We start from the raw sequence: 24,170 nt of genomic DNA on the forward strand, positions 1-24,170 counted from the left end.
TTGATGAGTCCCATTAGTAAAGGAGCATTTAATGGTAAGAGCCAAGTAGAATGCTTAGGCAATCATGTATGTATTCAACTAGCATTTATTGAGCAACTTCCACGAGTCAGGTATTCTACATAATGGTTGATATTTTGTGTAGTTTTCCGAAAATGACAGTCAACAAAGAAAAGAGTGTGGCAATTTTAAAGTTAAACATAAAATGTATTTTTGTTCCTAAACGGATAAGGAGGATGTGAGAAGGAGTAGGATCAAACAAACTGAACACCAAATTTCTGACTGTAAATAATTCAGTGTCCACCTGAGAAATATGCACTTTAACAACAACAACCTGCTCCCTACTGGAGGGTGTAAAAGGTGACTGATTCCTAAGGTTCCTCCGTCCGTCCTGCCACAAGTCGCGCGGGGCTGCTAACACGTCCCACAGCTACTAAGACCGCCAGCAGGCCAAAGCGCGACTGACCGTCGGAGCCCGGCGCGCCAGAGCCGGAGGCCGCCCCCACCTGCCGCCCGCGTCCGGCCCCGCCCCCTGGGCACGCGGACCAATGAGCTGGGCCCCGGGGGGCGGGGGGCGCGAGGCCGGGGGCGGGGCGACCGGGGCCGGCGCGGTCGTGGCGGTAGCTGCAGGGGCGGCGGCGGCGACGGCGGCGGCTTGGCCGGGCGTCCGCGGGCCGTGGGGGATGGGGGCGGCGAGCTCCAGCCCTCGGCGGCGGCGGCGGCGGCCGTGAGTGTCCGGCGGGCGTCCGCGTTCGGGACGCGGGATGGAGCGCCGCGGTGAGTGTCGGGTGGCGGCGCTCTCACCAACCCTGGCGGCTGAGGCAGGGGTCTGGGGTCACCGGCGAGTTGCCGTCCAGGGTCCGGGCGGCCCAGGCGGCGGCCAGAACTGGAAGCGACTGCGGGCTGCGCTGAGGGTCGGCGGCGGCCCGGGCCGGTGTACCCAGAACTCCTGGTCCTCCGGGAGGGGTCCGAGCGGACGAGGGGCGCGGCAGGGGAAGGAGAGCGGGGAGAGCTAGAGAGGGCGTCTCGCGGACCCCGGTGCCCCCACTTAGGCCACGCCGTCCCAGTATCTGGGGAGAGATTCTCGGGGCGGACTTTCCTCCCTTTCCAGGTTCCCCTGGATGTCCTGCAGCCCCTCTCCCTTTTCTAACCACGTTCGCTCATCCGCCTTTAAGCGGAATTCTGGAAGGGGCTTCTTCACCCTTCCTGCCCCGCACTCTCTCTCCCCCCCGCACCCCCCACTTTTGGTTTCCTTAATCAGGTCTTCACTTTCGTGTTCCCTACTTGGGATCTTTTTGGAAGTTTAGTGCCTTCTTCTCAAATTTTTGTCTGACAAATACGAAAGCTGAGGTAAAATAACTAGACGTTTCGTGTTGCCTGTCCTGTCTTATCACATTTCGCCTCACCTAGGCCCGGCTGTTTATTTATTTATTTTTTGGCGTGGGGAGCGGTAATGAAAAGTAGAAAAACACTTCAGTTCCCGTCTACCCAAGTGCCCCGCTCCGGTGCGTCTCTGTCGCTCTTCACACTCCTCCCTCCCTCTCGCACCACTCCGACCCTTCTGTCACACCCCTGTAGCTGTTCCTTCGCACGCGCACACACGCACCCGCTATCCCAGCCTGGTCCTCGGGTGAGCCCTGTGCTTTGCAGAATAGGAGTTGACAGGCGGAGGCTTGCAGCTACCAGGAGGAGAGCAGGAGAGGGTATCCCTGTGAGTTTGTTTCCCGGGCTGTCGCAGGATCCCACAACCCAAACCTTGGCCCGAGGGAAGGCCTTCCTTTGCCTTGAACAAAGTAGCCAGGGAGTCTCCTTGTCTTTGAGCCCCTTCTGACATTTCCAGGGTCCATCTCTTTTTCATCACCACTCCTTTTTAGAGAGGAGGGTGAGGTTTGTTTACCAACTACCCTCATGGATTGTTTTCTTATTTTGTTTTTGGTCATTGACATCCTCTATCCACCTCTAATGGTGGATCTCTTAGGGAGTGTTAGGAGGTGAAAGCTGCAACACGGTAGTGGAGCCAAAATAACCAAAGAACTATTTGTTTGACATTTACATTTTCCTTTTCTTTTTGGGAATTAGCTTCGCCCCCTTGTTCAGTTTGAGGAATGGGGGGGGGGGGGTTGTAGTTTCCTGTTCAAGAAAAAGAATTCATAATTAAGTACCAAAGTGAATATTTAGAATGAGTAAAGAAATCGCAACAAATTATGGGTCTTGGAGATTTAAATCCCTTCAGAGATTTCTTTAGGCAGTTTGCCAGGAATGCATACTTAGAAATGCTTCCTGATTGTAGGACACTTAAGCTTCATTAGCTTTATGGTTCAAATAGCCTTAGTCTCCCGATTCTGAGAAAAAGTCTAGAGTGGATTTGAAGAGAAGTACGATAGGTCTGAATTGAATAATTTTCAGTTCCCAAATTGGCAGGAAGTAAAACTCTGGCTGAGATGAAGAAAGCACTGTTGGTGGAATCTATGGTGGCTGGTCATTCCTGCTCTACCCACCTCCCTAAAATAGAACATCCACTAAATTATCAGCACCTCTCTTCCCAGTGGTAAAAGCCCTTGATCTAGGAATGTGTGCTGCTTCAATCACTGCTGTTGGTCTCAGTCCTTAGTACTGCGTTGAACAAAGCTCATGACCAAAAGGTTCCCTGGAAAGATTTTCATTCCTGTACCATTGGTGATTGATTCAGCATTCGCTCAGAAACTTTAGTTTGAAACCACTTTATGTTACACAAGATCTTGTGGAAACTTTCAGTCTATTGGGTAGAAGCAGGTAATTTCAAATAAATAGGGCCCAAGGCATAAAATCTTGGGTTACCTGAGAAAAGTATGTTGAATGTCCTATGGGAAAGTAAAGGAATGACTTATTTTCAGTAGAGGAAATGAAAAGGCTTTTTGGAAGAAAGGATGTTTTTTGTGAGATTGAAGTCAATTAAGAGAATGATTTTCATAAGCACAGAAGGCCAAAGGATCTTTGGCAGAATTGCTGGTTATCCTAATGCACACATACAAGGATGTCATCAGTCAGCTTCATGATTCTGCTTTGAAGTCTACTTTCTTTGTTTTTGATTTCCCACCTCATCTCCAGTATAATGATGAGCCACAACACAGAAAGATACATCCCTGTATAAAGAAACAAGAAGGAGGGTTAGCAACACGTTTGGATATGATGAGGATTTTTGTGGACGGTTTGTACTTTCTGCTTTGTCTTTATCTTTTACTTTGATAAGCAGGAGCCCTTTGATGATACTGCCTCCCTGGGATAAGGTTTTTTCTTTTTCTTAAAAAATGCTCCAGTATTTATCCTTGAGAAAGTTTCCAAATACCATAGACTTTCTTTCTAAGGAAGAGTATGGAAAATATTTTGAAAAATATTAAGGGAGAGAGAAAGTTGAATTCAGGGATTATTTCAATAGAACTTCCTGCAATTTTGTGGGCTTCCCAGGTGGCGCTAGTGGAAAAGAATGCCTACCAATGCAGGAGATGTAAGATTCGTGGGTTCCATTCCTCGGTTAGGAAGATCCCCCGGAGGAGGGAATAGCAACCTTATAATTTTACTTTTAATTTATCTAATATTCCTTGAGTGCTAAAATAATAAGAGATTTTTATACACTGTGAGTGAGTTTTGACAATTGTATACACTCATGTAATCCCCATAATCAAGATATAGAACATTTCCATTATTTCAAAAAAGTTTCACATGCAGAACTCCCCCCATTTTCTACACTACAAGCTCAGTCACCAGGCAGCCATTCCTGCTTTTTTGTTACTAAGAATTAGGTTCATCTTTTCTAGAATTTCATGTAAAAGCAATCATACAGCATATATTCTTTTGTGCCTGACGTTCATTTAGCATGATGTTTTTGAGATTCACCCATGGTTTTTTGCTGTGTTATAGATATTTACTGTTGAGTAGTATTCCCTTGTAAGGCTGTTAGCATTTATCTGTTGACACTCGGATTGTTTCCAGTTTTTGACTATCATGAAAAAGGTTGTTGCATGCATTGGTGTAGTTTTTGGATGAATGTATTTTTCATTTTGGGGAGTTATATAAGGGAGTAGAGTTGCTAGGTTTTATGGTAAATGTATGTTCATGTGTATAAGGAACTGCCAGGCTGTTTTCCACAGTGGTGCGTACCTTATATAGTACCAATGTGTGGGAGTTTTAGTTGCTGTACATTCTTCTTATCCAGATTTCACTCTAGCTGAAATTGAGAATTCCAGTAGATATTTAGTGGTATCTCATTGTGGCTTAAATTTGTGTTTCCCTGATAATAATGATGTTGAGACTATTTCATGGGCTTATTCCCCAGTTGTGTATCTTCTTTTTTGAAGTATCTGTTCAGATCTTTTACTTATTAATTCCTTGTGCTGTTTGTTTTATTATTGAGCTAAGAGTTCTTGATGTAATTTGAATACAAGTCATTTGTCATGTATTTTCTCCCCATTTGTGGGCTTAACGATTGTCTTTCAAATAGCAGAAGCTTTAAATTTCAATGAAGTTTAGTTAACCAGTTGTTTGTTTGTTTGTTTGTTCCCTAGATTTTCTATCCAAGTTTTCTTAGAATAGAGATCCTCAAACATATTCTTAAAGGACCAGATCATAAATAGTTTAGACTTACAGGCTACAGTACCTCAACCACTCAACTTTGCTGTTGTAGGGCAAAAGCAGCTATTGACAGTACATAAACAATTGGGCGTGGCTGTGTTGCCCCATAATGTTTTCTTATAAAAACATGCAGTTGCCTCTTTCAGCTCCAGTATTTAAAAGGTTGATAGTTTTAGATTATGTATTTAGGTTTATGATACATGTTGAGTTAATTTTAGGGTATGCTCTGAAGTAAGGATCATTTTTTTTCTCATATGGCTATCAAGTTATTTCAGTACCATATATTGGAAAGAACACCTTTTCCCCTTTTGAATTACTTTAGCACCTTTTGAAAATATGTAGGTCTATCTGTAGACTATTCTGTTGGTCTATTTCACTCTCTGTAATAATATCATATTGTTTTGACGACTGTAGCTCTATAGTAAATCTTAAAATCAGACATTATGAATCTTCCAAATCTGTTCTTTTTTCAAAAATTTTTTGGCTGCTTAGATTTTTTACATATTATATACATTTCAGAGTCAGCCTATGAATTTCTACAAAAACCTAGGAGAGATTTTGTTTGGGATTGCTTGAAAGGACACATCGCTTTGAGGAAAATGAAAGTCTGTAACAGTTTTGAGTCTTCCAGTCTATGAGCATGGCATACTTACTGATCAAGTCACTTCTTTAATTTCTTGCCACTAAAGTTTTATAGTTTTAAATTTAGGATCTTAGACATATTTTGTTAAGTTTATTCCTAAAAATATCTTGTTTTTTGATGTTATTATAAATGGTATTTGTTTTTAAAATGTTACTGTCCAATTGTTTGTTGCTAGTATTTAGAAATAAAATTATAATATATTGACCCTACATTCTGTGGCCTTTCTAAATTCATTTATTAGTTGCAGTAACTCATTTGTAGGTTTCTTAGAGTTTTTGAGGTATGCAAACATGTCAATTTTTAATGAAGTGTTTTACTTCTTCCTTTTCAATCTGAATATGTTTTATGTTTTTTCTCTTGTTCTCTTGTACTGGCTAAGACCTTCAGTAGCAATAGTGTGTGTTAGTCCCTCAGTCATGTCCAACCCTTTGCGACTCCGTGGACTGTAGCCTGCCAGGCTCCTCTGTCCATGGAATTCTCCAGGCAAGAACATTGGAGTGGGTAGCCATTCCCATCTCCAGGGGATCTTCCTGACCCAGACATTGAACCCAGGTCTCCTGCATTGCAGACTGAGATTCTTTACCATCTGAGCCACTAGGGAAGCCTAGTAACAATATTGATCCTAATCTTAAAGTGGAAAACATAGATAGTCTTTCATTATTGACCAAGATGTTATCTGTAGATTTTTTGTAGATGCCTCTTAAAAGATTGAAAAAATTCCTTTCTATTCCTATTTTGCTGACTGCTTTAATCATGACAGTTTGCAGAATTTTGTCAGATGCTTTTTCTGCATCTATTAAGACAATCACATTTTTTTTTTTTGGTCTATTGACTATTAAACTAAGCTTGATTCTTGAGACAAACCTTTCTTGGTTCTAATGTGTTATTTCTTTTAAATATTGTTGGGTTTGACTTGCTAATACTGTGTTAGGAAATTTGATCTGTAGTTTTCTTGTTATATATTTGTCTGCTTTCAGCATCAGAGTAATACTGACCTCATAAAATGAGTTGGGAGGTTTTTCCAACTCTTCTATTTTATGAGAGTTTCTGTAGAACTATTTTATCTAGTTTGATACATTTCATTAGTGAGGCCATCTGGGTCTGCAGTTTTTTTTTGTGAGGTGTTTTAAATTATGAATCCATTTTTTTTTTAGTACATATAAAGTTACCCCAGATTTTCTATTTTGTGTGTTAGATCTGGTTATTTGTGTCTTTCAAGAAATTTTTCCATTTTATCAGAGTTGAATTTTTTGGCAAAGTTGTCTATAATAGTTTTGTTTCCCTTTTAATATCTGTAGGTTCTGTACTGATGTTGTTTATTTCACTCATGATATTAGTAATTTTGTGTTTTCTCACTTTATTTTTTGATCAGTTCAGCAAGATATATATCTATTTAATTGCTCTTTTCAAAGAACCAGCTTTTAGTTACATTGATTTTTCTGTTACCTGTCTTCCATATCACTGATTTCTTTTGTGTTCAGTTGCTCTGTTGTGTCCAACTCTTTGTGACCCTAGCTTTGACTATTCGGACCTTTGTTGGCAAAGCAATGTCTCTGCTTTTTAATACGCTGTCTAGGTTTGTCATTGCTTTTCTTCCAAGAAGCAAGCATCTTTTAATTTCATGGCTGTAGTCGCCGTCTACAGTGATCTTGGAGCCCAAGAAAATAAAGAAATTACTGATTTCTATTCTTACCATTATTTCCTTTGTTTTACTTACTTTCTGTTCAATTTGCACTTTGCTTTATAGCTTGAAGTAAAAGCTTAAATCACTGATTTTAGATCCTCCTTTCTTTATTATTCAAGTATTTTATTTATTTTTAAAAACCTTTTTATTTTATATTGGCATATAGCCAGTTAACAATGTTGTGATAGTTTCAGGTGGACAACGAGAGACTCAGCCATACAAATACATGTATCCATTCTCCCTCAAACTCTCCTCCTACCTAGCCTGCCACATAACATTGAGCAGAGTTCCATGTGCTATACAGTAGGACCTTGTTGATATCCATTTTAAATATAGCAGTGTGTACATGTGGATCCCAAGCTCGCTATCTCTTCCCCCCATCCTTCCTGCTTGCAGCCATAAGTTTGTTCTCTGTGAGTCTGATTCTGTTTTGTAAATAAGTTCAATTGTATCATTTCTTTTTAGATTCTGCATATAGGGGATGTCACAGGATAATTCTCCTCTGTCTGACTTTACTCAGTATGACAATCTCTAGATCCATCCATGTTGCTGCAGATGGACCCTCCTTTCTTTTTAATAAGATATCTAAAACAGTATATTTCTCTAACTACTGCTTTTACTGTGTAACTTACCCATTTTGAAATATTGTGTTTTCATTTTTATTCAGTTCAAACTATTTTCAGATTTGCCTTGTGAAAATGTGACCCATGGATTATTTTAAAATATATTTTATAATTTCCAAATATTTGGAGATTTTCCTACTGTTATTAATTCTATATTTAATTTTGTTTGGGTCAGAGAACATACACTGTATGATTTCAGGTCTCTTAAATTTATTGGGACTTGCTGTATGGTCCTACATATATCTTAGTGAATATTTTATGTGTATTTGAAAAGACTGCGTATTCTGTCATTTGGGTAGAATTTTCTATAAATGTGTGTCAGGCAAGTCAAGTTGATTGATAGTATTGTTTAAATTTTCTATATCCTTACAGATTTTCTCTTATTATTCTATCAGTTAATGAGAGAGAATTATTGAAATCTTAACTATCATTGGGACTTATCTATTTTTTCTTACATTTCTGTCAAGTTTTATCTTATATATTCTGACATATATTTTTCATCTATTTTTATGAAGCTCTATTTTTATGAGCATACACTTTAAGATCATGTCTTTAAGATGAATTGACTCTTACTATTATAAAATGTTACTCTTTATCCTTGTCTGATTAAAAACTACTTCTGCTTTCTTATGATTAGTATTTACTTGGTGTATCTTTTTGTGATGTTTTACTTTCAACCTACTTGTGTCTTTTGTATTTTAGGCAGTTTGTAATTGTGTGTGTGTGCTAAGTTACTTCAGTCATGTCCGACTCTTTGCGATCCTATGGGCTGCAGCCTGCCAGACTCCCCTCTGGTATTCTTCAGGCAAGAATACTGGAGTGGGTTGCCATGGGCTTCTCCAGGGGATCTTCCCCACCCAGGGATGGAAACCATGTCTCTTATGTCTCCTACATTGTCAGGCAGGTTCTTTACCACTAGTGCCACCTGGGAAGTTAGTATGTATTTGAGTCTTACTTTTTTAGAGATTGTCCAGTTGTCCAATTTGACCAGCTCTGCCTTTTTAATAGGGGTGTTTAGAGTATTTGTATTTAATGTAATTATTGATAGGATTGGGGTTTAAGCCTATTATCTTGCTGTTTGTCTTTAATTTTCCTCATCTGTTCTTTGTTTCTTTTCCTTCTTGTTCTGCCTTCTTTTGGATTGACTAACTTTTTGAAATTCCATTTATAACTACTGTTGGCTTATTAACTGTACCTCTGAAGATTTAATATACATTTTAAATTTATTATAATATGCCTTCAAATAATAATATGCTATTTCACATATAGTGTAAGAACCTTACTTGCATTTCCCTCCTCCCTTAGTTTTTGTTATTGTGATTCTTTTTGCTATTCTATGTATATTGTAAATGCCACACAAATTGCTATTACTTTTGTCAGTTTAAAAAAAAAAAAAAAGAAAAGAAATTTACAAAATAAGCCTTGTGTTGAAGCTTCATTTGAGGTGAGTCTAGAATATTATTTTATTAGGGCTGTTCTACATATACTACTAACACATGTCCTTCTGGAATCTCTCCTTAAGTATTCCATAGGTCTCTCTGCTCTGGCTGATGAAAACTCAGAGGTCTCCTAGCCTTGTGAGAGCCCTGGAAATTGTTCAGCTACAGCTCCTTGGAAATTCTTTGTCCATCCTTGTGGGGATTCACCTTATACATATACAGCTTTGAATTCAGCAAGAAAATTAAGGAGTTGCCTATGCAAATTTCTGGAGCTCTTTCTCTGCCTACCTTATAACTCTCTGGTACTCTGTTGTACAGATTCCAGAGCTATGATTGCTCTTTCCTCAACAAGAGCACCACACTCTGTTTGGCTTCCCTCTTCTGTTCCATGGTCTAGAATGTGCCTACAGGCAGAAAGTTGGGGTGACTGTAGGGATCACCTCATTTGTTAGTGATTCCATCTCTCCAGGATCATGGTCCTGTCCTGTTTATAGTCTGATGTCTGAAAATAATATAGTGGAAGGGCAAGTCTGATCTGTTATTCCTGCATTGATGTATTCAAAATTTTAAGACTTTTTTAAAATCTGGAAATTTTCTTTTCATCATTTTAGTGGCAATTTATTTAAGAAACTGTTGTTGCTCTATAAAATGGTGCACAGTCTAGACTTTACTGAGTGCATCCTGTGATATAATTTAACATATTCTGTTGTCTTCTATATTGCTTATAAAGTAATTGGATCTCGAGCAGAGTTTCTCAATCTTGACACTTTTTGACCATTTGGGGCTAGGTAATTCTTTGTTAGGGGTGGAGGTAGGAGGGTTGAGAGGTGCTCTCTTGTGCAGGTAGGATGTGTAGCGACATCCTTGGCCTCTATTCACTAGATGTCAGTACGATTCCTTCCCAGCTGTGAGAACCAGAGGTGTCTACAGACACTGTAAAACGTTTTTGGAACAATGTTCTGTTATGAAAAGTAGGCTACCTAAACTACAGAATCAATTTCAGGAATATGAAGATCCCTACCCAGCAAAAATAGGAACACTCATTATAAACGTTAACACTGGAGAGAAGGCATGGAAAAGATTTGAACAGTATGCAAGTTGAAGTTTCACAGAGCGACAGAAAAGCAACATCACAGAGGATAAGAATTTCTGTTTTAGAAGGGAAAAATACTTGAGACAATAATAATGTAAAATGGTAAAAACAATTTTAAGATATTGGACTTCTCCAATAAATATACAGATAGTTTTACTTTTTCTTTTTTTAAAAACAGTTTATGATTTAATTATAAACCAAAAATTTTGGAGTTGCAGAAAGGTATTGTTTCAATAGTGTACTTTTTCATACTAGAAACTCACTTGTGTGACATAAAATTTCTTTAAACAAAATGTAAATTAGGGGGAATTAATAAAATAACCCCTTTAATTTAAAAATGAACTACCATTTTCGCTAATGTTTCCAAATACCCTGTTCCTCCTTACTAAGGAAAAGGAGTAGAAAAGATGACAGATAATGAATTTATTTTTTAAAAAGATTTAAGAGAAGGATTGGGATTGAGAGACTTCTCAAAATTTCTCTCAGATAACAATACTTATAAGTTAATGGTCTAATATTCACTGAGGAGCCACTCTTTGTTGGTCCTGTGCACAATAGTTGGCTGTTTTGATATGGTTTAAAGGTAGATCTGGTGGGAAGGGTCTTGAGGTTAACCCAGAGCAGGTCCAGGGGGCAGACTTTGCTCTATTGAGCTCCCTAAGGGTTACCCTGCCTCTACCTTCCATGGCTTTAAAATGCTTTCCTATCTTCCCCATTGATGTCCTTCAGTTTAGTCCTCAGTGGTTTCCATAATGAGTGTCTGTGGTGCATCGTTCTCTTCCAGTAGGATTTGAAGGAACATTTGATTGTTAGATGTCCCCAGCATTGTTAATACTTTCTATCTTGACACAGTTATGTTTAAAGTTTAATGGGTATGTTTTCAAAAATTAAATCTGCAAATGATAGTAGGGCCCAAGTAATTGAGGATTCTGAGGTTCTTATATTTATCTTTTCCAGTAACAACCTAGGGGCTTAATTGGGATCACTTGCCCAGAATTGTTTGGGTGTGAGAAGTGTCTTTCTCCCCTTTCTTGCTAATGGGTAGTCCCCCTATTTCTCTTTTCGCTTTTTGTCTTCCCTATTTTGTCTCCATCTTATTTTTTCTGCCTTAACTTGTCCCTGAATCTTTCTTGGTCTTCTTTCTCTCCTCTCCACAATTGTTCCTCACCCTCCCACATCTCTCATGGCTTTTTTCCTCTCCCTCCCTCCCATGTGTTCCTTTCTGTCTTTTCACACTACTGCTTCTACCTCACACATAAGGACCTTGGGCACAACATTGTCAGTTCAACTTTAATAAGGAACGCAATCCTCTTTAAGGAAGTGGTGATAATGGAGTAAGAGAGTACAAAATTATTAATATACAGGTATTTTATTTTTTAAGTCAAAAAGCATTATATTAAGTATGATCCATATTTTGAAACCATGTATTATTGTTTAGTCCCTAAGTTGTGTCTGACTTTTTGTGACCCCATAGACTGTAGCCCTCCAGACTCTAGCCTTTCCCAGGCAAGAATACTGGAGTGGGTTGCCATTTCCTTCTGTATGCGGATATACAGGTATTTTAAAATAGATATAAAAGAGTGTTTGAGATTGAGTAACTTTCTATTTCTTCCCCAAACCTTTTCTTATGATTTAATTAGGGTTGCAATACTCCAGCCCCTTTTTGGCCTGGGATCCCTGACCATCTCATTAGTTTGTTTCAGTTCAGGGCATCATCAGTTTCCATGGTGAGAGTCCATGGCACATTGTTCTTTTTAAGTGTGGTCAGAAGGAGAGTTTAGATTTAGGATTTCCTTAGTATCTATGGCATGTCCTTGATACTGTTGTTTTTAAAGTTTGAAGGGGTAATTTTGTGTAAGTTGAGTCTGAAAATTCCAGTGTGGAGCTAAAGTAACCAAGAAGCTGAGCATTTTCAGATTTATCTTTTATAAAGTAGCACCTGAAGGGCCAAATTTGGTTTATTTCCCCAACATTGTTTTTAGTAAAAGAGTTCAAAGGTATGAGAGATGTTCCTCTTCTCTTTGCCAGTATTTTCTCGCTGTCTTGTTACTTCACTTGTTGGCTCTATCATGCTCACTTCCTTTTTCTGCTTCTGGAAGTAGGTGGTCGCTCTTTTCTCTTTTTTTCTCATTACCTTCTTTCTGCCCTCACTTATTTCTGTCTTCCTTGGTTTTGCCTTGTTCTATGAGTGCAGGCCCAGTTTCCTCCTACTCTTCTTCCTCACACTCACTTGTCTTTTTCTGCATTCTCCCCCTGTGGATCATTTTTTTTTTCTCTCTGTCTCCAACACTACCCATAGCCACCCTCCCCATGGGCCCTGTTTATCCATCAGTTCTTCATTTCTTTCTGAATGTTCCAGCATGAAAATAACTGATAAGGCATGTTTTCCTGAGTAGAATGATGTGGAAACCTATGTGCTTTCGGCCCCTGCTGCTTTCTTTAGTCATTCGATATTTCTCAGACAATTTTTTCTCATTCCAAGCGAGTTTGAGAGTGCAATTGAAGTAATATATAGGTCTAAGTGGAAAATAGGACCCTGTACAGAGGGTACAGTTAGTTGGTTGGTTTTGAAGAAGTTTATTTTTCTGAAAAGGAGTCAGGCTTGTGTTACACTTTTACCTGCTTTGGATCTTGTTTTTGTTTTCTTAAGAGTTGGAGAGAGAGGAACGAGGTCGTCAAAAGAAGTACCTCATAAAAAAACGTAGATTGCTCATCTAAGAAATTTCCGTTTGTCAGATGTAGTCATCAAGTGACCTATTCCTAAGGTTCCTCCGTCCGTTCTGCCGCAAGCCACACTGGGCTGCTAACACGTCCTGCAGCGCTCAGGACCGCCTGCCTGCTAAGTGCAGCTGACCGACAGTCCGAGCGCCGGAGCCAGAGGCCGCCCCCACCTGCCGCCCGCGTCCGGCCCCGCCCCCCCGGGCGTGCGGGCCAATGGGCTGGGCCCCGGGGGGCGGGAGGCGCGAGGCCGGGGGCTGGGCGGCCGGGGTTGGCGCGGTCGTGGCGGTAGCTGCTGGGGCCGCTGCGGCGGCGGCGGCTTTGGCCGGGCGTCCGCGAGCCGTGGGGGATGGGGGTGGCGGCGGCGGAGGCGGCCGCGGCCCTGAGTGTCGGGCGGTCGTCCGCGTCCGGCACGCGGGATGGAGCGCCGCGGTGAGTGTCGGGTGGCGGCGCTCGTTCCAGCTGCCGTGGCTGAGACTGGGGACTGGGGTCACCGGCGAGTTGTCGTCTACGGTCCAGGCGGCCCAGGTGGCGGCGGGGTGCGCTGATGACCGGCGGCGGCGGGCCGGGTCGGTGTCCCCAGGACTCCTGGTCCTCCGGGAGGGGTCGGACGGGTCGAGGGGCGCGGCAGCGGAGGGGGAGCCGGGAGGGCACGAGCGGCGGCCCTGAGCGGATGATGAAGATAATAAAAGCAAACACCTAGCGCATCCCACGTTCGGCATACTGTTTCCTAAGTGCGCTACACATTTTAACCTCCTGAGAGTTCCACGATTATTTAATTGATTTTTCAGATGGGAAAAAACTTGTCAGAACACACAGTAATTGGCAGTGTGACTTCAGCTCAGGCAGGTTTGCTCCAGAATCTGTGCTCTCTTTCGCTACAGAGTTGATCTGACCCCGTCCTACCCCACCTGCCCTGACAGCAGTCCTCTCTTCAGCTGGGTCTCATTCCCGATGTATTTTAGGATTTCCATGGTTGCATTGTTCTCGTCTCTCTCTTTTGGGCTGAGTGAGGGGTTTTTCGTTCCGAGGCCGCGTAAGCCTCAATGGTCTTTCCCAATTCTAGGGCTGGACTTCCCTCCACCCCTTTTGACGGCTGAATTTTTAAGCCTGAGACGTTTCATACTGCAACTGTAGTAATTCATGAACCTTGTGTCTCCATGTTCATCTTTCTTGACTTTCTTCCTCAAGAGGGAATTGGGCTTATAACTTTAAGGAGAGCAGGATTGTTAGTTGCTAAAGGCGGGAGCTGAGAGTGCACCTTCCACTTTGTCCAGGCGTCTCCGAGACGGTATCTCTTGTGCATCGCTGTCAATGCCGGCCACGCTTTTTGGTTGCTCCATTTTCCCACTCTATTTAAATCCTGGAATGGGGAACGTGGTCTTTGGCTTTGGGTAGTTTTGGCTTGTCTAGGGAGAGCCCTGCCCGTCAGGAATGCTAGACATTCTGGAGGCGTGGGAGGTTGGGCAGCTTCATCTTTAAACGTGCTGAGTTCTGACTGCACAGGAATGAAGTGTGTGAGTATTGCATGCCTTCCTTTAGAAATTAATTATTTGCATATTACTGATAAAAGTTTTCAACATTCCCCTCTTCTGTTTTAGTGAGGAGTGCATTTAAAAAACATAATCAAAGACCTCCAGGATGAATTTTACTGATTAAAAAAAAAAATCTCTTAAGTAGATTCTTACCAATCAGAAATTGTGTTGAAATAGCAGATTTCTAAAATATATAGCAATTTTTCCTAGGGTAGAAATAGTAAGATTGAGAATTAAATACAGATATTTGAGGTTGTTTCACTTTTCAATTAGGCAGCCCGGTGCCTGAAATGAAAATACTTCTGTAAGGAGACATTTGAGGCGGAGGAACATGGGGCAAGAACATTGGATAAACGCAGTCTACTGAAGTCTTGGAAAAAACACATTCCAGGGTACCAGAAGTTAGTATTCACATTTCTGATGCACATATTACTTAGAGTTTAGAACATACAGATAAAATAGTTTTGCACAGTAGTTTTCTCTTTGCTACACAGTTCTCTGTGAAGTGGATGACTTTATATTGATGACTTGGAGTTGGAAGAGATGCAAGAGACTTAGAAGAGTTTCACAAATATTTTGCTCAACAATCTGTTTGCACAGTTCAAACTTCACTTGGAAGTCATTTAGTAGGCTTCTACAAAGTCAGTGAAGTTTCTGGAATTGTTTCCAGTCCTGTATTTCATGGTCACAATTTACAGATATATTGTAATGAAGTCACATGTTGTTCATTACTTATGTATGTCTACAATCTCCTGCAGTAAAGTACTGCTAATGATAATGGCTAATAGTTATTGCATCTTCTTGATGAACCAAGCGTTGTGCTAAGTGTGCTTTCCGTATTAATATCTTGTGTAATTAATTTTACAATTACAGTATCTGGTAACTACATTTTATGTTCCCACCAACTAGAGGTTCATTTTGGGACATGAGAAAGTAATGTGGATGATCTTGGATCTTGGATCTCCAAACTTTCTCATGATCATAGTTCAGTTTTGTGAAAGTTTGGATTAACTTTATGTTAACTTTTTTTTCAAATGTATTGTTTCCTTTTTTTAGTTTTAAATATGAAAAGTAGTAAAGTTATATAGTAAAAGTAAAGTGTAGTACATTACTCACCATAATGCTGACTCCTCACATCACCGTCATTTTTGTTTGTTTACAGATAGTCTTGACTAAAAATGTTCAAGCATTTTTGAAACACTCTGTAACTTTGAGTTACTAATTTGACAGTTGAAGTAAATTAGTTTTACTGAGGTGGATGATTTGTTTTATTTGAAGCTTGTGACATACGCTTTAAACTTTATAACCATCTTTTTTACCAGTGACAATGACCAGTTTTCTAATTTGCTAAAGTAAAAACCATCAAAATTAATCAGAGTGGCTTTATTAAGTAAGCTGCAAAAGGTGATAAATTAGGCTAATAGTCTTCTAAATTAATGATTTGTAAAAGAGCTACCCAAACAAGACACTTGAGTGTTGTTTTGTTTTTTGTTGGAGGGGAGACTTCGGTATAATAGTGCCCCCTAAATTGTCCTAAGTTCATTTTAGAAGTTATTTAAACATTTAAGAATTAATGTTAGATAGGTTTGAAACTAGAGTAAATGTAGAAATTGTGTTTCCAGAAATGATTTGAGGATAACAATATAGAATGAAGGACTTTTAAATGTTATTAAAGAAGTGTCAGGACACCTTATTTAATAATCAGAAGTAGAGGAACAATAATAGAAATCCACCTTTGTACTCTTGTCTTTATGCAGCTTTATATGCCTTTTCTTGGAAAGATACTATTTTAGAGACAGATTGTTAAAAACAATTTCTATTTTCCATTCAAGACACTGCAGCAATCCAGGGTTAACCATTTTATTTCTATAAAAATTAATTGAAACTTTGTAAAATTATAAAATTTATAAATTCATTGTAAATTGCTTATTCATTATTATTCATTATCCATCCTGCAAAATCATTACTTATTCAGACAGTTTTGAGTTTTTCATCCCTCATACTGCTATAAGCAGAGAACACATGGTTAGCAAACATTGCTCATGATTTCCCTAAGATTATAGTCTGGATAGGGAAACATGAATCATCTATGGGAACTTGGATAAGTGCAGTGATGGAAAGCATAAGATGCTATAAAGCATCCAACAGGAAATTCTGTTCTAGTTTGGTGGCGGTGGTGGTTATGAGGCAGGGGAAGTCCAGGAAGGTTTCTTTGAACTGAGATCAGAGTGAGTAAACAAAGAGGAAGGACTAGTCCAGGCAAATAGAACTGTATAGACAGGACCCTGTTGAGTCCAACAATTGGTGTTTTTCAGGTTGTAGGGATAGAATCCATAGTAAGTATGAGAGCAATTTGATGGGTTGCAACTGGCATTTTAAAAAATGAAATGGAACAGGAAAGAAAACATCTGAGTACATCATCTGGCTCCTTAGCCAGAATCTGTTTTATGTTTACGCGTTCCTGCATGCGTACACCACACACAAACATAACATACTTAATGTGTATACTAGCTGCTGATATAAAATTATTTATCACTACAAGTCACGGTAAACAAATATTGGAAAAATGAGAAAGAGGTAAGTGGGTGGCCGGAGTGCTGAGAGTGTTGAGTAGGAATTTGACTTCAGATGACATTGCAGAGATAGGTAGGAGGCAGATCTCATGTTGAACCTTGTAATGCATGATAGCTTCTCATTGTCCTTTGGAAGAGTTTTGGGCAGAGAAATAACATGATGAGATTCATGTTTTGAAAATGAATACCTTTGTAGTGAGACACTACCTTTGGAATGAACAAGAATGAATGTGGAGAAATCATTAGGAAATTAACATCAGTAGCTCAGACAAGAAATCTCTGTTATTCACCTAGTGTGGTAGTAGAGATAGAATTAGATAGAGTAAAAGATGGGGGAGGGTAATCTATGGAGTTGGGCAATGTATAGGAAAGAGTAAATGATGCAATTTTATATCTTGCATGTAACCCAGAAATGAATATTACATAAAACTTTCTACTATAAATTTCACAGAAGTCCTTAGTCATTCTACCATTTTGAAAGTGTCCAAATATCCAAGACAAAACATTTGGTAAGTATTTCAGTGATAATGCTGGAGTTAATTTAATTCCTCTAGTCATTTCCTTTTAGATTTCAAGAGATAGAGACAAAATTAGGACTTTTAATTCCAGGAAGGTAAAATGTAAGGATGAAGCAGAAACATAGTAAGGTTTTCCCTGAGTTCCTGCTGTGTACCAGGTTTAGGCGTTTTAAGTGAAGTCTTTTAATTTTGTGTTCCCTTTTAATCTTCACACAGCCTGTAACCAAATTGTACAGGTTACTAAGTATTCAGCTAGGATTCAAATCTCAGTCTTTCTCATAACAAAGATTGTGTTTTTATTATAGCACCCTGAAATTACCAAAAATATTGCTCCAGTGATCATATATTTATTTGTTCAGTCCAAGTGTGTCATCATTGACTCCATGGACATGAGTTTGAATAAGCTCCTGGAGATGGTGAAGGACAGGGAAGCCTCGTGTGCTGCAGACCATGGGGTAGCAAAGAGGCGGACATGACTGAGCGACCAAATAACAACAAAATGTGTCAGATTTGTGGACATGCTTAGAACTTAATTTCAACAGAGAAATATTCTTGATGAAAAGTGATAATCCAGAGTGCATGTGTGTATTGTTGTTCAGTCCATGGAGTTGCAAAGAGTCAGACATGATTGAGCGACTAACACTTCACCAAAGTGAAGTAAGTAAGTGAAGTCGCTCAGTTGTGTCTGACTCTTTGTGACCCCATGGACTGTAGCCTGCCAGGCTTCTGCATCCATGGGATTTTCCAGGCAAGACTGCTGGAGTGGGCTGCCATTTCCTTTTCCAGGAGATCTTCCCAACCCAGGGATTGAACCTGGGTCTCCCACACTGCAGACAGACGCTTTACCATCTGAGCCACCAGGGAATCCCAGAAGAGATGATTAACAGTTTGTCAGGTCAAACATAGTAATGATGAAAGGGAGATTTTGAAAACAGGCCTTTCTATTTTCAAAGCTCATATTTCACCTTTATTTTTGAAGGTGATGTCATAGTGGGAAAATATGTTCTTCCACTAAGTGACATTTCAGAACAACTTTTATAGTTTAAAAAATTCTGTGCCCCAGAAACTAAGAGGAAGTTTATTAAGAGCATAGATTTTGGTCACAAGGCAGATGTGGTTTTAAGTACCAATTCATCTTGTATCAGCTGAAGTGAAGTGAAGTAAAGTGGCTCAGTTGTGTCTGACTCTGCAACGCCCATGGACTGTAGCCTACCAGGCTCCTCCCATGGGATTTTCCAGGCAAGAGTACTGGAGTGGGTTGTCACTGAGAGCTTAGACAAATCATTTAACCTCCAAATCACTTTCCTAACTTAGGAAATGAGAATTTGCATATCATAGACTTGTCGAGATTATTGGCACTTAATAAATGGAAGTTGCTATATTAGTAATACAGTTTGTTGTTGTTGTCTTAAATAGAATATTGAGGTGGGCTTTGAGCTGTTCGTGAACACCTGGTGTTATAATGTACCTTGGTTAATGAAATATTTGCGTTTCTCTCTTTTTTTCTTCCCCACTTAAGGAATTCCATTTTTTTGACTGTTATGTGAAAGGATGATTGCTTACAAACAGAAAAAGACAAAGAAAAAACGTGTTTTGTCAACAGGCCAGCTCTCAACTGATGTTACAACTTCTGAGATGGGGCTCAAGTCCATAAATTCCAACGCCATTTTGGATCCTGATTACATCAAGGAGTTGGTGCATGATATCAGGAAGTTCTCCCATATGTTACTATATTTGAAAGAAGCTATTCTTTCAGGTTTGTCAGCTCTTTTTCCCTTAACCTGCTTATTGGATGGTTTGTAGCATCTTAAATGCCAGCCTCGCTTTCATATAAGTATGTACACAGTAGCAGAAGCAGAATATTCTGCTTTAGATATTTTATATATGTTTTGCCAAATGTTTGATGTTTACAGTGTAAACTATGTTATAGTCAGATCCAATGCAATGCATAGTAAAAAGCTTGGGAAATGAGGGAACAAGACCTATTTGATATGGGAGATTTTTAGATATTTGGAATTTTAACCTTCTTGTTAATGGTAACAATGCACTGATTGGTCTTTAATAAGCACACTAATATTTTTAATTTATATTGTTAATACATCTGCCTAGATTCAGTTTTCTATGTTGTTCCTAAAACAGTCTAAAATCACTGATTTGAGTGAATTTTTTCCTCAGAAGTCAAACTTAATTCTGTTTTGCTGTTCTCTTCCTCAAAAGAGAGTCACAGAATTTATTTTCTGTCTAGTTAGAAATGGATACTGGAGCCTGAGACTTGATTGTCTTGAAATAAAGAGCTATATACATCTGTACTCCCTGATTTGATCTTAGTACCTGTCTTTCAACTTTCTGTGCTTTTTATATCTAATTTTGATGGCAGTGGTAATTAATAGTCATACAACTGATATTCTTTTGTAATAAGTAGCAGTTCAGTCTATATTCATAAAGGTATGTCTGGATGTAGAAAATTAAGTTTCCTGGTTATTTATATGAGACCTTCTGGGGTTTCATAGACATAAGATTTCAATAAATATTTTCTGTGAATATGTTAGATACTCATTTTCTGATAATGCATTCTGAAAAATAGAAACTAAAAAACCATGCCTTCTGTTTGTCATAAATACTGCTTTTAAGAGTTTATTTCTAACCTAACTGTAATTTTCCATTTGAAATGCCCAAAATACCTGGACTTGAATTGTAACCTCAAAATTTTAGTATTGGATTTACCCTTAAATGACAATCATGTAAGTCATTCTTTTGAGACTATATATATATTTTTAGAAGAGAATTTACCTACATTTCTGTTCATTTTAATAGCTTGATTTTGAAGTCTAACTTTGGATAATTAAATGGTAAAAAGTTACTTTGTTGTTGTGGAAAGATATTCTAAATACATTAAGCCTTATACCAGTAACAGATTCATTATTAAAATGACACATCTGCCATTTATTTAAAAAAGCATAGCTGTGTAATAAAGGTTTGTTCTTAACTGGGTTTTAATTTTTTTTTAGTTTATATATAGTAAAATTTTTTTATTTTTGATTTAACTGGGTTAACTTTTAACTCAAAATTTAAGATGATTTATTAATTGGCAATTCATTTACTTTAAGGTAAAATCTGATTTTATTTAATGTGTCAATTAAAATAGGTTTCATTAATATAAATAAAATTTTTAGTTAGAATATCTATTGTTTTTGTTTTCCATAGGAAATTTTACATCATTTGGAATCTTCATCTCGCATGTTTATCCCTTGTTTCACAGATTTAAAATGGCAGTAATTTAAAACAAGTTGGACCCACTCCTTATATCCATAATTTTTTTTAATGAGTTTTAATTTGTGAATAGACAGTTCATAGGTTAGGAAGGAAGAGGATTGAAAGTTGATCCTAAGTAAGAAGAAAAGAGGAAATTGGTAATAAGATAGCAAAAGGAAATGACCTTTTGAGGTAAAAAGATGTATATGGAAATATATTTTTTACAGAAATGTAATGTTAAAAATCTGTAAAGATGTTCTTTAAATAAGAAAACCAGTACTTCAAAATTTAGAACTTGAGTGTATTGCTAATAAAGTTTTCCGTTTATGGTTGGTAAATTAATGCAAAAAGCCATCTTTTGGGTAACCAGCTCTCATTAGTAAGCAGTAGCCAGAGAATTTCCATTAATTTATCTTTGGATTGATTTTAATGCTTGATTCTTTAGTCAGAGTTAAAAGGATTTACATATGCCATCTCAACATAAATCTTGGATTTAGCAAGAATTTATTTTCTCTGTCTTTGCATGGTTGTTATCACAATCTGGAAATATATTCTTTATGTGAATTGATAGAAACTTTTTGTTTGTTGTTTTCTTTAAAGGGAGTATGTATAAACAGTGTAAATCAACCTCATTATAAATGACAAATGCCATATAATAAAATGTTTGTTTAATTTTGATCATGATTTTCAACATGTTAGAGTGTCATACTATTTATTTAATAGAATTATTGCAAAAATCACATGAGATATAATCTTCAGGAAAGCAGGTTAAAAGTTTGAATTCTGTAGCTGTCTAAGGTGGTTTAATATATATATGTTAGTGGACATAGACATAGGTCACGCTTTTGTCTCTGAGCATTGAGAAATTTCCCTGGACTTCTGCTGTTCTGTATAGTTGTAAACTGGCCAGACAACAAAGAGCTGTTTCATGGTTTTCTTTTGGAGTGAAGAGACCATTGTCAGTATTTGATTGGTGGCTTTGCCACTCTTTTTTGTCTTTTGCCTCCTCAAGAGGAGGGATGCCAGATTTTTGGTGTTGTTTATTACCTTTCAGTTCATGTTGGTTAAGGCTATGAAAAAGCTAAAAAGTTGTCTTTTAAGAATGTAGCTGTGGGTATGCAGCTCACCTTTGGTGTTATCTGAATACCATTTTCTTTATGTACTTTACCTGTCGTGAAGCAGTGGTGTGCAAAATGATGTAACTGCTGCTTCAGGTGTTCTGTCATTGTTAAGGCTGGGTGTAAATCAATAGCTTTGTGATAGGTTTATAGCCACATTTGCCTTTCCTTGAACTAGTTATAGAGATTATTATAATTGTATATGATGCTTTACATTTTACAGAGTATTTTCACATGCAAACAGTATTTAATCACACAGTCCCACAAAGGCAAAGTTTAGCCCGTTTCATAGATGAGTTGTATGTATAATTTAGATTATGTGATTTCATCAACCTCTGATTGCTGATAAATAACTACTATTTTATTTGGAACCTAGAGATCATGAATGCAGAATGGTGTGTTCTTTTCTCATGCTTTATTAGCTGCTTCACATGGCAGTTTGATACTATAAAGACACTGCTCAGTTTTCATTATTTCTTTAACCAATTCTATTTCACGTGGTATTTATGTTGACCTACCCAATATGGTAGCCTCTAGAGATAGGGCTATTTAATTAGAATTTAAAATTCAGCTCCTCAGTTGCAGTAACTGCTTCAAGTGCTTATTACCCATCTCTGATTAGTTGCTACCATTTTGGATGGTGAAGATATAAAAATTACCATCATTACAGAGATTTCTATTGGACAGTGATGGTATTGACATTTGGTTTTCATCAATCTCTGGAATATTGAGATGAATTTTTAAGCTATAAGTATTTTTTATTTTTATAGCCTGAGAAGAAAACCTAGAAAAAGCTGTTATTAGAGCAAAATTTTACTTAGAAATAGGCATTCTAGGAATTCATTTGAATTCCCCTTCCTTGAATTGCCTTTGGAATGTCTAGCTTTCATGCAGTTCTTTGATTTGAACCAGCAGTTTCTAAGCAGTTTATACAAGTTGGTGAGATTGGTAATAAGGGATGGCAGAAAGAGCTCAGGAAAGAGAATCATACAATCTAAGTTCTAGACCCAGTTCTGCTATTGACTAGTTTTTTAATATGGCTTGAATCATTTAATAATTTGTTTAAAATGAGGTGCTTACACCAGATGCTATTGATATCATAATTCTGATTTTAAAATTGATTGGAGTTGGAAATTCTACATTGTTTGGAATATTGACAGTTCAGAGCTGAAGACACCTATATTCAAACTATATACAGCTGTATTCAAACTATATAACACATTTTAGAGGACATCTGACTCCCACCAATTTTTAGGGTTTTATAAAGTGAATTTTATGATAACTTTCTTAAGTGTGATGTTAATGAAAATTTCCCAAGTGAGGATGCTACGCTCATATTGCAGTAGGTATTGATGAACTGATTACAGAAAATTGTTGTTGTTAAGTCGCCAAGTTGTGTCTGACTCTTCACAGCCGTGTGGACTGCAGTACACTAGGCTTCCCTGTCCGTCACCATTTCTTGGAATTTGACCAAGTTCATGTAATGTCTGCCAAAGGACTCTTTGCCCCCTAACAGAGTTAAGATGTGTGTGCACTTTGTCTCTACTGTTTTTATTTACAAACAAAAGTAGAGAGCTTAATGTGGGAGATCATAGGACTGTGAACACACTTGCCTTTGATATAGGGTAAGTGATAGTTTATTGATTCTCTCTCCACTACTTATTTTCAAGAGGAGGTTACCCTGTGGGTTTTTTTTTTTTTGGCTGTGCCGGATCTTTGTTGCTACACAAGCTTTTATCTAGTTGACGTGAGTGGAGGCTACTCTCTAGTTGTGGTGCACAGGCTTCTCATTGCTGTGGCTTCTCTTGTTGCAGAGCGTGGGCTGTAGGGTGCTCAGGCTTCAGTAGTTGTGGCATGTGGCCTCAGTAATCATGGCTCCCGGGCTCTAGAGCACAGGCTCAATGGTTGTAGCACAGGGACTTAGTTGCGCCATGCATGTGGGATCTTCCTGGATCGGGGATCGAACCCATGTCTCCTGCATTGGCAGGCAAATTCTTTACCACTGAGCCATCAGGGAAGCCCCCATAGTCTTATGTAAGTAGCAGATGTGAAATTTGAAGTTTTAGATCTCTCTCCAGTGTCATTATGGTACATTATGAATAATTACAGGACAAAATTTGCATCTTACGTTAAAATGCTGAAGGCACACTGTTATACGTATATCCCCTGTGTTTAAATATAGCACTGCAGATTACTGTATGTGCAGGACCAATTCAGGTTTATGTTGCCCCATGGAGAAATAGTGTGTTCTGAATTCCAAAGATAAATGCTCTTCTAGTTTATACAGTAACCTTAAACTCTCCCTTTGTGATACACCTTCCCATTCCCAAGTGAACACCATGTGTGGAAGTTTGAAATCTGGAAATTTG

General features: G+C 38.5%; 1 protein-coding gene across 5 annotated transcripts in view; it reads left to right on the forward strand.

Annotated features, from left to right (window-relative positions):
- Positions 1–662: 662 nt before the first annotated feature.
- Positions 663–24,170, forward strand: part of ARHGAP29 (Rho GTPase activating protein 29) — an 85,021-nt gene continuing 61,513 nt past the window's right edge. For 2 of the 5 annotated variants that reach the window (XM_061121336.1, XM_061121340.1), the window contains exons 1-2: positions 663–774; positions 18,951–19,187. In XM_061121336.1, the coding sequence (XP_060977319.1) occupies positions 18,983–19,187 (205 nt within the window). In that variant the 5' untranslated portion in view covers positions 663–774; positions 18,951–18,982. Of the gene's footprint in view, positions 775–13,124; positions 13,238–17,364; positions 17,423–18,950; positions 19,188–24,170 lie in introns of those variants that run through there. The other 3 variants (XM_061121337.1, XM_061121339.1, XM_061121338.1) reach the window with 3 other exon arrangements.

This window comes from Dama dama, chromosome 20, assembly GCF_033118175.1.
Source record: "Dama dama isolate Ldn47 chromosome 20, ASM3311817v1, whole genome shotgun sequence".
Classification (NCBI taxonomy): Eukaryota; Metazoa; Chordata; class Mammalia; order Artiodactyla; family Cervidae; genus Dama; species Dama dama.